General features: G+C 38.1%; 1 protein-coding gene across 2 annotated transcripts in view; it reads right to left on the bottom strand.

Moving 5' to 3' along the window:
* nrg2b (neuregulin 2b) overlaps positions 1 to 16915 on the bottom strand; it is a 54827-nt gene that overhangs the window by 16973 nt on the left and 20939 nt on the right. For both annotated transcript variants that reach the window (XM_061686508.1, XM_061686509.1), the window contains exons 2-5: positions 11061 to 11223; positions 8903 to 9021; positions 8223 to 8346; positions 2100 to 2158 (exon numbers count right to left, since the gene is read on the bottom strand). In XM_061686508.1, coding sequence (XP_061542492.1) covers positions 2100 to 2158; positions 8223 to 8346; positions 8903 to 9021; positions 11061 to 11223 — 465 coding nt within the window. The remainder of the gene's footprint in view (positions 1 to 2099; positions 2159 to 8222; positions 8347 to 8902; positions 9022 to 11060; positions 11224 to 16915) is intronic.

The raw sequence follows: 16915 nt of genomic DNA, 5'->3' as shown, positions 1-16915 counted from the left end.
ATTAAAAGCATGAACCGTATATATACTTTTGCTGGCCACCCCACTCGCCAGTCAGCAATAGAGCATAGCGACATAGATCCTAGCATCAGGTATGAGTTTAGTCAGCAGAAAAGTTCAATCATCACACATCCCCAGTCAACAATTGGTTTTATATACAGTAAAGTAATGTGTGTGTGTGTGTACTGTATATATATACTATATATAACATTTTCTTTGGGGGGGCCCGTCCGATATAGCCGATTGTCATGAGTAACAATGGATGATGTTTCTATGTCTCATTACCTTACTTGGCTTGTTAAAGCTCTCAAGTTTAGTTTAATTCACTTACCATGAGGTTCTGCACCCACAGCAGTTGAGACTGGCAGGTATTCAAAACAATGTCAGAAAGACAGAGTATTGTTCACCATAAAAAGACTAATTGAGCAATAATACTGTAATTTCTGAAATTGCGGCCTCCACTTTAGAAGATTCTAATGGTATGTTCACACCTGACTCGAATTGAACTATTCGCACGACGTGATTAGATATAAAGTCAATGCAAATAGGTATGAATTTGTGTCAGGTAAAGCGAAAGATGCATTTAATGTTTCTTTGCTTGAGTTAGAAAATTCCAACTCAATCCAAAAATTTATGTGATGCCGTATCGCAACATCCAGTTGGCATTGAGAATATACCGCGTCATCCACAACATCCTGGAGTTATTGAGCAGAACAATGGAGAATAAAATTAGCATTGCACTGCTGATATAGTATTTAAATTGTTCCTGTTTTGATGGTTCATTGCAAACTACTTGAAAGTTGAAAGTGTGTAACCTTTACAAATACAGTGGAACCTCGATTTAACAGACTAATGGGGGTGGGGGGGCACGGTGCCCAACTGGTTAGCACATTTGCCTCACAATTCTCGCCTGTGTGGAGTTTGTATGTTCTCCCCGGGCCTGTGTGGGTTTTCTCGGGTATTCCGGTTTCCTCCCACATACTAAAAACATCCATGGTAATGTAATTATAGACTCTAAATTGACCATAGTTGTGGATGTGAGTGTGAATGATTGGTTGTCTATATGTGCCCTGCAATTGGCTGGGGACCAGTTCAGGGTGTACCCCGCCTCTCATCCAGAGTCAGCTGGGATTGGCTCCATCACACCTGCAACCCTATTGAGGATAAGTGGTATGGAAAATGGATGGATGGATGGAGGGGGCTGTCCATTAAATGCAATTGCCCGTTAAATTGAAGCACTTTTATTTGTGGCCTAAAATACCAGTACAATACAAAATTATTGTTTTGTACTTTTTTGTGGCCTAAAAACACCCAGAATAAAATGATTGTAAATAAATATTTTAAAAAATGTTTTTAAATATTTTAAAGTTTAGTTTAAAGTAATATGTTTGACTCTTTAAATGTTAATAAGATTTTTTTTCTTTGTTTTAAATGCTTTTAATCATGTAAAGCACATTACCTTGTGTATGAAATGGACTATATAAATACATTTGCTTTGCTTTGCTATCCAAGCTTAGCTTACTGGTGCTGGGAGGGGTGATTTTAAGATCCAATCGGAAACTATTTTGTGTCCGTTAAATCGTAAGTCCATTAAATTGGGCTCTGTTAAATCAAGGTTCCACTGTATATGTCATTTGCCGTGGGGAGGGAGGTGGGTGAGTAATTTTGAGCAACTGGGTAAAATACTATTTAATACTGTAAAAAAATGCATTTAAATAAAGAACGCCCCAAATCAATACCCTAACACTGATAGACTTTCGATTTCCTCTGCCGTTGAGAAAAAAAAAAGCCCCCGGCCACTATATGAGGAAACAGTATACAGTATTGTGCTTCAGGGTTGCAGTTTTGCCATGATTGGGTTAATAGCACCAATGGGTCAGTTCTCTTTAAAATACAGTTTACCATTAAATACAATCCTTTGTATTTTAAACAATGAGATTCTATTTGTATCTAAAGTGTAACAAATGATAGCGTTGACCAGAGGTGTAGCAGAGAAACGAGTGAGCACACAGCATGCAGACACATTTATAGTATGTACAACTCCTCTAATGTAGCATGCTGCATCTCAGTGGAAGGAGACAGACAAGAGCAAATGGACATACTGTAGAAACCGGCCATGACGGAGTTTTCACAGCGGTCCCCCGTATAGTCATTGGGACACCTGATGGAGGGAAAACAAGACACAGAGAGAAAAGACAAGGGTTTGGGTTAAAGATTACAGGAGTGGGAGAGGGAGTATATCAGGAATATATGGGAGAAGGAAACAAGCACAGAGTCAGAAAAGAGAGGAGGAGAAAGAGTGAAGGAAGGAGACACAAGAAAGCACAGAGAATGTTGAATTAGGTACTTGTACAAAACAATCAACCAAGTACTGAAAAAAAGATGGCCTTCATACTGTCACATCACCACCATCAATACATGAGATCAGTGATACAGTAAGGGCATCATCGCAGTAATGAAGGTCATGTGATGGTTGTCTGGGAAGTAAGGGGGGCGAACACCCGACCCCTACATATACATACAGTATACTAAGACATAAACAGGTAATGTACACATTAACCGGGCACTTCATTAGGTACATTTGGACAACTTAATGACTAAAATGAACATGACCACTGACTAAGGCAAGATGGATGCAATGCTCAGTTTTGATTGACGAAATACAATATAACTCAAATATGGTAGTGCAAATCTATACCACTGCAAGCTACAAGCACAATAAGAAAAGGTGATTCCATAGTACTTTGTCCTATTTAACATGCTTAAGCTTAATTGAAGCCCTCGGGTGAAAATGTTTGGACCCCCTGTACGAAACAGACCCAGGATTGGATCTCCTAAATGTGCAAAGTTATCTGTGTGGCAATTTAGCGAGAGCAGTATATGCAAATAGATTCATTTAGGAGACGGAATGTGATTTATCTAACCTGAAACGGATTGTGATGACTGATTTTAAATAGTCTGAAAGGCAGGTGTTAGAGGCACCGCTGTGCGGAAACATGATGAGAGGCGTGGACAAAATGAGACGCGACGGGGTGAGCGAACTTTTCTGCTCGCATAAACATTTTTTAAATGCCACGCACAAAATTTACTGCAACATATCCACTCTTCAACATTGCAGTTTTGGACATTTTTAATGATCTAAGGGCTAACTTGGAGCGAGTCACAAGATGGAGTCATGGCATATCACTAATTACAAAACTCCTTTCAACTCTACATTTCTGTGCATCTGGGTGATTTCAGACCACTGTGACAATTGGTGCTGACCTCTCCCAGAGAAATTTTCCGGTTGTGCTGTCCCAGGTTTTAAACACAATGTTACGCGGGATGGTCAGATTCATCCAGTGGCCACACACTTAAGGTGAGTTCGATCACATAAAACATGACTTTGATTCATTTACTGGCTACCCCAAAATTATCCCAGCAATCGATTTCTTTTGTGGGACTAAGTAATACAGTATGTTTGACTCTTCCACTAATACTTCCAATTCCGTCTCTTCAAAGTTCCTTTTACGCTTGAAGTGCTTTCCCAAATAGTCCATGGTGAAGACCATCATGGCTACCTAAAGCGCAAAACCCTTTTAAATGCGGCAGTCTTGACCAATTGTACACCTTTTGCCAAAATTGCACGCAATCTGTTACTGTGATTGGGTGAACATGCCATTTAGCGCCCGCTATATGGGATCTTAGGAAATTACAGTAGGCCCTTAATAATGTGAGAAGAGGGGTAAATTCAATATAGTAAAAACAATAACGTTTTGTTAAGAGTTTCATACAGTCCAAACAATCCCCATTCACACACAGACCTGCAACAATGACTAAAACTGCTGTAATATATACATAGCAGGCAAGTTGTGGCGATATCACTGTGTAAAAACAAATTATATCCTTGTGTGAAAAATGTGTCATACACCAAAAAAATCCAATGAAATTATTTAATTTGAACATGTGCATCGGTTGCACATGATTAAAATGTGTTAAAGGTACCATATTTTATCAAACAACTTTTTCTAGTGTTTGGGATGTATTATCGGCTCTTTGGTGCCTCAATAAATATGAATTAAAATCGTCCACGCATTCTTGAGTTCCAGACGTTTTTCTGCTGAGAGGCCTGAAATCAGGTCATTCAAATTTCTCGAGCTTATCTACATCACTAGCGAAGATCTCCGCCTACCACTCCACTCACGAGCCACACGTGTGCTCTCACAAGTGGATCGTCTACACGGAGGCAGCCAATCAGAGGAAAGGGGTGGTCTTAGCCAAATATGGACAACGTAGATACAAAACTGGATCAAACAAAGTAACTGTCGGAGGGGCCTTTTCTGGACGCTTTCTCTCTCTCTCTCTCTCTATAAGGAGAGAGAGAGATATTTGCACAATATAAGGATAAGCGGTAAGGAAAATGGATGGATGGATATATTTACACATATATAGACATATTATTTTTACTTTCATTTTTCCAAACTACTTGGTGTGTTGTTTTGATATTATGATAAGTACGTAAAAGCACAACATGTATAACCTATTCATTTTTTCATACAATGAAAATAATAATAATTGGGCTTCCATGTGACTAATATCAGACAATAGTACTTGTTTTTTATTAAGTGTACTTACACGACGCACAAAAACTTAGTGTTATTCAGTTTTGATGTGAATTTTCATGGTGAACCTAAAATGTATAATATAACCTTTACAGGTGAACTTAGTGATAACACTCTAAGACTCTAAGCTCAGTGGCCAATTCACTGAGAACTGGTTTATTTTGGTTGGGGTATTAGACTGATTCTGCCGGCTGCTTTTCTATATCCTTCATTCACAAAATAATTCTAAAATGTTTAAATAAAATAACAATGTAATCATACAATACTGCGTACTGCGTTTAGGGAGAGAATCCAGTAATTACCTACAGTGACTGCTTGAGAATCCATCTATCTTGAATTTTATAAATACATATTGGCCACAATATTAGGGCAATATAGACAGACGTGTTTTTTTTATTATTATTTCAATCTGATGACAACTTTAAATTTAATAATATCAAATACAAGTGTATAAAAAAATAAGTTTGTTGCTGTACCTTTCCATAATCAAATTTTCACAGTGGTCTCGAATGTGGTCAGCATACACAATGTGTAATTTAAAATGTTAGGATCACCCTCCCCTCATGTGTATGCTGTCAGCAAAATTGGCTGGGTATCCTTTTCTCCTCTTTCTCAAAGATAAATGGCATTTTTAATCAATTACAGCAAAACAAAAAAACCTTGAAAAATGCCTACGCAGCAATTGCCCAATGATTTATAAACAAAGCAGAGGGAGGTGGGAGACACGAACAGTCTTACACCAACACGATTTTCTTTTTCCTCCTTGTCCTCTTCTTTTTCTTCCTCCTTTTCATTCACTATGCTATGGGACAAGTTCTAAGGCCACCTCATTACACAAGTATCACGGAGGGAGCTCCAAAAATGGTTACATTTGGATTCAATGATTATCTTTGGGATGAAATCAGGAAAAAAACAAAAACAATGACAATGAGCAAGGTTTTCAACTGAAAGTTAAGAGACAACATCTATGACGTCCACCTTCGTCTGTAACTGTGAAACCCACAGATGCAGGTAAGCTACGAGATAGGTTAGCTTCACATTTTGGCTCACAAATAGCTGATCAAACATTCACTAAACTTTATGTGAGTTATGCATTTATTTGAGAAGACAAAGTGATAGAAAACATGGAGACTGAAACTGGAAACTATACGGTTAAAAAACTATGATTTTGAATGTGTTACATAGATTTCAGATTGAGTGGAGAGACGTGTTACTGTGCTATGCCAGCACGTCTGCCATATTTGATGTGGCGGATCTGCCTGCAAACTAATGCAACTAAATGGACTGAACTTGAAAAAGCAACAACCTACTAAGTGCACAAAATTAGTGCCTCTCAGTCACCCATTTACAAACACACTAATACATTCGGGAAACAGATAGGCAACAAAAACAACATACGTCATTTTTAAATGTGATGATTACATATGTTTCCTCCCTTATAAACTAATATTTTATTATTTATCACCACAGTAACAATGTTGCATACGGTAAACACTGATAAAAATGTTAGACAAAAACAACATACTGTATGTATTCTTCTAAAGTACATAAGTATAAATAAATTTTATTTCATACTCTAAGTTGTTGTTCATTTAATATTTATAGTAGTAAATGTACTTTTTGGTGTTATGATCAGTAACAATTCTATTGTCACTTTTAAGATATGTTGTCACCGAGCAAGATTGTATGACTTGACGTACGACTTGCTTACACCAAGTGCTGACTTGATCCGCTTTAAATTTGGTGGTTACTTGACATAACTTGACTTCTTTCCACAGTAACTTGGGACTTGCATGAAACTTGAAGGCTAAGACTTGAGACTTAAATGTGACTTACACATACAGTATATGACTTACTGCCACCTCTGATACATACGGAAGGAGTTTCCAATATTTTTTCTGGCTCATATACGTTGATAATTAAAACGGAAATGTTAGAAACATGTCTCAGTATGATGCATTGCAGCTCTTCACCACTGAAAACTACAACCACAATAATTAGTACATTGTTAAATAAATACCTCTCTGAAAGTGATACAGAGCCTTTGCCATCGCCGTTCCAACTCATCGCATTTAAAAGTCAACTCAACTGCCTACAACTTCTTAACATCCTCCTTCACGACCCCCACACACCCACTTACTTTGTGTTACTGTCTTATACACATTTATTTATTTATTTAGTCATTTATTTATTGTGTACACATATATAATGGAGTTTGAGTATTAAAAAAAGCACTAGCCAAATGTGACATTATGATGATGATGATGATTATTATTATTATTATTGTGGTGGTGGTGATGAGGATGATGATGATGATTAAAACTGTCAATCAAATTCCACATCATCTTTGCAAAGGCTCTTAATGGAGTGTGCAAGAGTACCTCATGTTGTGTCTGCTTGTATAACAAGTGCGTGAAATAAAATCACAAATGATTTTACACACAAATTGAATAGCATGCGTCAAAGTTTCATTGTGGGACTTCACATAGATAAAAAACCTTTGGCAGCCAGAGCCCAAACGTAAAATGACCAGTGCCAAAATATGAAACCTATCATAATTAGCATCAGATCAAGCTACTTTGAACATTTGCACAATACAAATTTACTGTATTAAACCACCAGAAATTGAAAGGTGTATGCCACATCTGCCCTAAATTAACAGAATTACTAATTACCCAAAGTCATGTTTTATGTTTTTGTAATGGTTAACACACCAGTATTGCTCTTTAACCGAAATAATGAAATCGATACAAAATATTAATTTTATCCATGAATTTTCAAATGTATTGCTTTTACCCAAACAAACTGGAAACAAAATTGTAAAGCACATTATTAACAGTGATGATGTCAGAAAAGTATTATTATTATTTACTTGCATTCTTGAACATTATTGATTGATTTATGACTTGAGAAGCCCAGTGAGCTGGCTCAAACTTGGGTACCGGTACAAGAAGGTGAAATCTGTTAGAAATGCTTTATTTTTGTTGAATGTGGTAAAAAGTCAAGAGCTCAGAGTTAACTTGAAAGAACTTCATGTTGCTCGATGGTACTTATAACTGGTGGGCTGATACATTTTTTAAGCACTGTATGCTAAATGAATGTGTCACATCAATGTAAATTTCATCATCATTCATATGTCATAAAGTAATCAATTTGTAGACCGTTTGATGTCCATTTGGCTGATTTCTGAGACTGTCCAGTTTGTAAATACCCTCTTCAATGCATGTTGCCATCCTGATAGAACAACTAATTTTCTGCAAGCCTCTAGTGGCTTCTCTTCTCTTTGCTTTAGGTGATATTATTCTATTGAGGGGAAAAGAAGCTCAAGAATGCATCCCTCTGCATTTCAGTCACTATTATAATTCTCTCAATGTATACACGCATGGTAACAGTACTTTGAAAATGGCTATGGCTTTCTACTGTATTTACAGTAATACAATCAGTGAAATGGGCCTGCTGCCGGGGGTTGGTGGGGTGATCAAACCAGTGGACAGAGGACAAAGAAAAGAATGACACAAAGCAAGTGCGAGGCCCAACACAAAAAGAGAGCAGGACAGCAAGAGGACAGATTGGAGGAATGACTGCATTGTGATGACGCAGAGAATGGAGGACAAGTCAACTTACTTGCAAGAAAGCTGGTTAATACCATGTATGAAGTAACAGTCTCCACCGTTGATGCAGTAGGCCTTTTCCGTGTCATTGCAGTGCCTCACATGACTCACACCCAGGGACAAGGTGGTGGTGGTTACTAGGAAGAAAATACAAGAAATACTGTGTATGTTTTTGTCAATGAAATGCTGTATTAAGTTTGAAAAGAAAGTTACTTTATTGGATATCCTATGACAAGCCTAACTACTTCTGTAAAACGCCCCCACAAGTATAGCCTATGACAAGGCATTTTTGACGAATGGTGCATGGTGAAGAATAGTTAGGACTCCCAACAAGAAACTCTCTGGTTCTCTTCTTTGAGCCCTTTCTGTGTGGAGTTTGATTATTGTCCCCTGCATGGGATTTCTATGGGGTACTCTGCCACACAGCTAAAAAAAAAAAAATTTTTAGCTTCATTTCAAGTCAGCTTTACTGACCAAAGCACTGACACCAGATCTGGATTTGGTTCACTGAGTGTTACACAGTTTCTGCCCAGTGCTCATCAAGGATAGGTTAACGGCAGAGAACAAATATTCATCTTTTATTAAGGTTATATTGTATGAGGTATGAAGTATGTTATTCAGTCTTACACGTTACAGAAGTTCTGTCCCATGGTTCAAGAGAGAAGGGGGAAAAAGAAGTTGTTAAATGCTCACAGATGTGCACGCTGATAATACTTGTGACGTTTTCTTGTCCAACTGAGTTTTCAGCCACACAGGTGTAGTTTCCAGAGTCTTCCATACGCACTCGACTGATCAGCACCTTGGAGTTTTTTCTTTTAAAAAACAATTATGGTAAAGATACATAGAAGCAGAAAAGAAGCAGATACATGTCTGGTTAGACCAAAAAGCAATTTGACACATATATACAATTTCCTAAACACAGGAAGACTGCTCTTTATTCTCCTTCCACATTTGTACCTTACCTAAATTGCGGTAATGTTGCATGATGATGCATGTTTTCTTCATCACCATCCTCATCACTGTTATTTTATTACAGCCTTTCACTGTTGTCAATTTAAATCAGGTACAATGTATCTTTCCACTTTCTTTCTTTGTGTTTTAAAGATTAAAGAACAAAAGCAGATGTAACCGAATATGTTAAGGACTGTTTTAACATTGATTCATTATTTTACCAGTAATTTAGTTCAATGTCATGGGTGAGGGCGGCACGGTGGACGACTGGTTAGAGCGTCAGCCTCACAGTTCTGAGGACCCGGGTTCAATCCCCGGCCCCGACTGTGTGGAGTTTGCATGTTCTCCCCGTGCCTGCGTGGGTTTTCTCCGGGCACTCCGGTTTCCTCCCACATCCCAAAAACATGCATTAATTGGAGACTCTAAATTGCCCGTAGGCATGACTGTGAGTGCGAATGGTTGTCTGTTTGTATGTGCCCTGCGATTGGCTGGCAACCAGTTCAGGGTGTACCACGCCTCCTGCCCGATGACAGCTGGGATAGGCTCCAGCACGCCCGCGACCCTAGTGAGGATAAGCGGCTCAGAAAATGGATGGATGGATGTCATGGGTGAGCTGTACTTCCTCTTACTTTGACCATATATCGCACTTCAATTGCAAGCATTTCAATCGTCAGCTTTGACTTTTCATCGCAGGTGATGTACTCAAGTAGGATAAGTTAGAATTTAAAAACAACAGTCGTGCAACATATCCACAGCTTTAGCTGCTTTGTAGCTGTCAAACACTTTTAAATGCACATCACTGCAATAGTTACCATAGTTTCTCGTGTATAATGCCCACCTATGTATAATACACACCCCTAAAGTGGACCTCAAAATTCTGGAAAACCCTTCTATGTATAATGCATTTTTACAAGGCATGATTTTTCTTCTACTCATATGATCAAAACATGAAGTATTATCTGCATTTTGTTAGTTTTTTTCAAAGAATCATTCTGAAGTTAAGCACTTTTATTTGAACACGTAATACTTTTTTTAATTTACTTGATCATATTTCGAAATTCACAGCCCTACTTTTATTTAGTAAATGAGAAAACACACAGTTGTGTTCATATGTTTGATTACCCAGGCAGAATTTGTAAGATGGGTACAATTCTTTAAAGAAAACATGAAGGACCAGGCGAGACACGTTCAATTTTATTTTAATGGGATTTAAATTAAACGGTCAAGCATTTCAGAAAAGCATTATCATTAAACAAAACATAACCATAAAGAAATGAATGATGGTTGTTGTTCGGTCATCAGTCATATTTAAAAATTAATAATAATATTTCAGAAATTCTGCCAGGGTATGTAAACTTATGAGCACAAATGTACATATATACAGTCATACGTACCCTCTGTCCAATGAAAGTGTAGGCTACACCTTTCTCATAACCTCTGGGTGGCAGTGGCATTTTCGAATGCAAGTGTACAGCTTTTTCATAACCACTAGATGGCAGCATACATTTATAAAATGTGAACGTTTTTTTTCCCCATTTGCCCTATACCCATGTATAATGCGCACTATTGACTTTTGACAATTTTTTGGGGGGGGATGCGCATTATATACAAGAAATTATGGTAGTAAGGTAAGAAATCAATACTTTTTTTACTGTCTTTTATAGGAGAACAAATTTACAGACTTGATTTTCTACACAGTTGTCTGTTTTTTTGTTTGTTTTTTTTTTTGCATACATCATTGCATCAATCTGGGACAGAATCTATTACTTTCTGGCCTTGCTGTTTGGTCTTGGTTGAAGTCTGCGCTCTACTGAGTGCTCTTGTTTTAAGATTGTGATTCATGAGACAAGTGGAGTGGAAATGTAGAAAATAAAACATCACGTAAGTTTGACGGACTTACTTGTTGGTTTTTATTCTGAGGTCTCTCCCTCGCTGAAGCTCTTGTCCATCCTTGTACCAGTGGAAGGAAGGACTTGGATTCCCTGACGCCTCACACTTCAAGTACAGTTTGTCCCCTTCTGTCAGTGACTGGCCTCGCATCAGTCGCAGCTTAGGAACAGAGGCTGGACAAAAAGAGATACACAGTCACACATTGTTTTACTGAATTAACACATTAAATGTCTTCACTCTTTTGCATGAGTGATTATGAGCATGTGCTTGTGTGTGTGTGTTTGCAGAGGCATTGTAAAAGGGCAGGCAGGGTAAGCGATTGCCTAAGGCCCCGAGCTGAAGGGGGGCTGACATTGGTCCATATCAATGAAAAAGCACTGCTTTAACAGTGCAACGACAACGAGTGAGTTTCAGCAACCCACGCAAAGGAGCCCTTTACAAGTGGCGCTGGCTGGTAGGCCTCACCTCAAACAGACAGCTGATAGTTGTCTATATCAATGACACAACTCTAAACAGAAATTGCAATGACACATTGGGCGTGGAGAGCTTTTTAATAAGGGGGCCCTACAAGCAGGTAAATCAGGTGAATCCCAACAGAAGGCCCACGTACCAAATGCATGGCCCGCCACCAGTGTTTCATCAAACATTCAATGCTATTATATCATATAATATAATATAATATACTGTCACACAAGTAGTCCCAGTTTTTTACTTAATGTTGCAAACAATCAAATATTTTTCCTTAACAGTAAAAATGCAAATTGTAATGTAATTTTGACTAAATAACACAAATGGTTTCAAGGCAGTTTGCTGCAAGTATATTTTGTCTGACAGGTTAACACCAAAGGTAAAAAAGAAGGCTGCTTTCTAGCACAATACAACATCTGGTAAATCCCTCAGTTGAGAGTTTCTTTTTGTAGTGTGCTGATGGCCGCAGGGAAAAAATCTTTACTATTCCATTTTTAAAGGCTGAACTTCAAATGTTCAATTTTAAGCAGTATTTTTGTGTGGGTGTGCATCTGTCCACTAAACTTTTTTTCTCATAAGCATTAAGTAAAATAATATAGAACAGAGATTAAAATTTTTTCCTGTCATGTCATGTTGTTTTTTGTTGTTGTTTTTTTGCTTGGGCAATATCATTACATGTAATAAAAAGCAGCTTACAGACATAATTATAGGACTTCACAATATTTTTCAAACTTGCAACACTTCGTTACACCCAGAAAGTATGTCGTTTTCTTGCAGACACCAGTGATGTATAATTCCCAGTCATGCCAAAGTAAATCATTTCAATATGAGCAGATGCTGCCTCTCTTTATGGCTTGTGCCTTGAAATGAGCTGCACTAAAGAAGAGAACATCATTGCTGTCATATTAGGGGGCAGTTAGGATAGAGAGTGATTTGCTTGCTGTCTAAATATTTATCTGGAGGTAAATCCAGATGCTCATGTGTTATTATGGAACTGTTAGGGCAGGATCCACTACCTTTCCGTTTGAATTGACTCTATTCAGCTTTCTTCCTATTTCAACAAATTAATACTCCACACAAACTCAACAGTCTGAGACCAGCAGCCACTGTCTCTCACTGTCTGTTGAGTTCTGCTATCGTCATCAGGTAATATCATTCAGTATTGTGTTAAAAAACAAGAGGTGATTTCAGTCTGTTTTGTATATAGATTGTTACTACTATATCCGTGTTATGTTAAATCTTTATTTTTGTCACAATTACGACCAATTTCTTATAAATTTATAACATTATTGTTTAAACTTTTTTCAACCTTTAATCTCTTAACATTTAATGAATCTTGCAGAATTATTTGATTTTGTGACCCAAAGATTTCTCCATCTATAATATTTCAGTAGGTTGCTCTGGTTTCCTCCCACATTTAAAAAATATGTACAGCATTAGGGGTGGGTAAAAATCTTGATTCATCAGTGCATGCAATTCTTCCCCCTGCAATTCGATATCGATTCAGCAAATCCTCTGAATCAATTCACTTTCAGGCCAACGGGGTGCGCTTTGCATGTGATTCACATCGTCTTGACAGAAGCCACACTCAACCAAACAACAACAAAATGGTGACTAAGCATGCGGCAGAGGCAGTGTGAAGCGACTTCTACATTTAAATCGGATGTTTGGGATCATTTTGGATTCACCTATAAATCAAGGACACAGGGAATGGATAAAAATACTTGAACCACGATAACAGAATTGAAACGACGAACCGGAATCGGAATTGTTCAAATTCAAACGATGTCTAAGCCTATCCTGTGACCAGTCCAGGGTTTCTCCCGCCTCACGCCCAAAATTAGATGAGCAAGACCAAAGAATAGCATACCTGACTAAGACAGTCATAATAAATAAGAAATAACTGACAAAATGAATGACTCAGGGCCAAATTCTACCATGTGCGTGGCTGTGCAAATTCTCTTATCAACTTACACTAAGTCTGTCATTTACGCACCTGCATGCCAGATACACTCTTTGGGTGGAGCAACCAAAAACCTGTCGCATCTGGACTTCCGAGTATTCGCCGATCGACTTTAGCACTTCAAGTAAGTCAAGCACCCCAGGAAGGTGAAAAATCGTATTACACTTCAAGTTTGGATGCAGTTACAATATACACAACATACATACTCATAATATTGTAAAAGAGAACTATCAAATGTCTTTTAAACTGCCACTGTTACTAAGTTTTTTCTTTTGAATTTATTTCTCTTTTTCTTGCTTTCCTTTTTACTGCAGTCTCATGCTGTATGCCATCGTTGGCATACATCGATCTACATGTACATTGACTTGAAGGCTCAGCTCTCCGGCCAGACCATTCACCCACATGCCTTACATGCCTGGTCAGTCAAGTAACAATCTAATTGATTTAAAGAATTTAGAACACAGGTCCTCGACCATATTTTATTGAGTTGGTCAAAGAGGCGAGTCAACCTTTTAATGCGTTTTAGACAACTCTTTTTTTCGCTCTTTGTTTACGATGCTCACCTACTTTTGCGAGGAGCGACTCTGATTCACACATGGTGCCAGTCGTATTTGTATTTTTAATTTATTTTTTAATTTATTTTTTTAAGAAAAACAAATACCCCAAGATGAGACTGGCTCGGTGAAAAGAAACAACCGCAGCTAGGACTCCAGCCGCCCACTAATTAAAACCACATTCACTGTAAAGGCGTAATAATGTATGTATGAATATATGTATGTATATATGAGTTGAATATTTTGTAATTTGTTTTTATTTGTTTCTATGTTGGTCTGTCAAAATATGTCTATGTTAAGCAGGTGATGCAAAAAAAGGTTGGGGACCGTTGATCTAGAGCGTGTTAGGCACACCCCCTTTTTATCGATGGAATTTTAAACATGCTTTCAGTCACAATCACAACATTCTGAAAAAATTACTTTTATTTGATTTAGTTCACAAAAAAAGAATAATAATAAAAAAAAACATCTCCTTCAAAGTGTAGCTGGAACGGTCCACACATCCTGACCACAAACTACCCGCTACACAAGGCATTTTCAAATTCAATGTGTGCTTTATCTTCCTTTCCGGGTTTCAATGATATTTACAAGTCGCGGGAAAAAATCATGTTCCATGATTTCCAGACAGCCTCCGGTCAATGAATCACGCTTCTGTGGTGTGTCCATCTTCATACACATCTTACGCAGAGTGGTAGTGTGGATAGAAGAATGCCCGTAAATGAAAAGTGTGCAAGTTCACACGTGTCGAATCAATCTTCGAATGTTTCTTCTCATGGCAAATTGTTCTGTAAATGACATTGAGCAGTCTGTCTGATGTTTTCATCTCGAGTTTCGCTCTGATATTTTGCAGGACACAATAAAGATATCATGGAAACTGAAATCTAATAACAATGTACAAACGTACCATATGTTGAGATTCAATTTCCTTGTTGGAGAGGAGACTTTAGACTATTTGACGGCAGTATGGACGTGACATTTAGGCAGTACAGTGACAAAATACCTCAGAGTATAATCATCTTTGTTTGTATGTGAATTAGAAAGTCACCTATTACATTAGAAATTATAATAATCTATTGCTCGTGAAGGAAAATGTCAACAAATGAAATGAAGGAAATATATAAACAAGATCTGTGATGTTATGAATGTTACAAATCAAACTAATACAGTTGAATCTTGGGTCAAACACAAACAAGTTACATGATGGACCTCCAAATACCTTTCCCCATTTGAAATACACGACATTTTTCTGAAAAAAATGTTAAGTCACATTTTTAATTATGCAACTTCAAATATTTGACTGCAGGAACACGTGCAACTGATTACTAATAAATAACTTTAATCATTACATCTAAAAATTTTCAATAGAGTGGAAGTGTTCTGGTAAGGTGTTGTGTGCTAATTACACAGACTGACTCACCCAATTTTCATCATTGCATGTATGTGTTGAAAAGAAACATAACCAGAGAATAAAAAGAAATGAGAGTTATGAAATTATTGTGCGCACCACGGTGAACGACTGGTTAGCACATCTGCCTCACAATTCTGAGAACCCGCGTTCAAATCTGGCCTTGCCTGTGTGGAGTTTGCATGTTCTCCCCATGCCTGCGTGGGATTTCTCCAGGTACTCCGGTTTCCTCCCACATTCCGAAAACATGTATGGTAGGTTCATTGAAGACTCTAAAATGCCCGTAGGTGGGAATATGTGTGCGAATGGCTGTTTGTTTCTATGTGCCCTGCGATTGGCTGGTGAATAGTTCAGGGTGTACTGATTTACTTTTCTCATCTTTTACAATTAGTGCTTTGTCTTTTGTCTTTGTTTGTCTCTCCCATCTAGAAACTTTGTTCTGTTCGACTGATCGACTCTGATTCTCAATAAACATCAATTATAATAATAAGAAACCACAGCGGCAGCTTAAAAACTCCACTGTAACACAATAAAACTGTTCTGGTGTAAAAAGGGACACAGATCCTCCATTCTGCTTGACCAAACAGCCAAACAGGACAAACAAAGAAGAGAAAAAAGAAAAAGGGTGTACCCCGCCTCTCGCTTAAGAGTAGCTGGGATATGCTCAAGCACACGACCCGAGTGAAGTTAAGCTGTTCTGAAAATGGATGGATGGATGGAAATTATTGTGATATGATTTTCTCTAAAAATAACATACCAATTGATTTCAAACCCAAGGTCAAAATAAGAAGAAGCAAACTCAGCAATGTTGTAAAGTTTGCAAAATGATATAGGATATAAGCAAATGGATATTCCACAGCACTACTGGAAATCTATGAAAAGATTACCACAAAATTGAGTTCTTTGGAAAGAAAAAAACACTAAGGGCTTGATAATTGTAGATTGTGCAACGTGCAACAGAGCGCAAATGGGGACGCATCTGGATTTTCGTGCAAGCGCAACACTCGCTGTGCATTGGCAGACCCGTTTGCACCAAGCTGAGCAGTGTCAGCGCAGCGAGGGTGTGCCCTTGGAGATGCCCTTGGTGGTGAGATTTTGGTGACAGAAAGCCTGTCTAAACTTACACTTTCTCATACCACATCTAAGTTTTGGCTCAGGGATCTAACGCAATTTTGTTGAATCTGATCGGTAGACATGCAGGCAGATGGACACGCAAACTCCTCAAACATATGAGGTGGATGACAGATTTATTTCCACTGTGGGCATCCGACCCTCTTAATCATTGCAGAAATTAATTCATTGAACACATTCATGTATATTATGGGCAGCGTGGCACAGAGGGTAAGTGTACGTCATGCACCCAGAGGGTTGCCGGCTAAATGTGGTTGGATGTTGTGTGGTGGTCGGAAAGGCTGTAGGGACAGAATCGCAGCCACGCTTCTGTCTAGGCCTGTAAAAATAAAATAATTTCTAAG

The sequence above is a fragment of the Phycodurus eques genome, chromosome 9, assembly GCF_024500275.1.
Source record: "Phycodurus eques isolate BA_2022a chromosome 9, UOR_Pequ_1.1, whole genome shotgun sequence".
Taxonomy (NCBI): Eukaryota; Metazoa; Chordata; class Actinopteri; order Syngnathiformes; family Syngnathidae; genus Phycodurus; species Phycodurus eques.
Note: the sequence above shows the minus strand (reverse complement) of the source record. Positions and strands in the feature narration are given on the sequence as shown.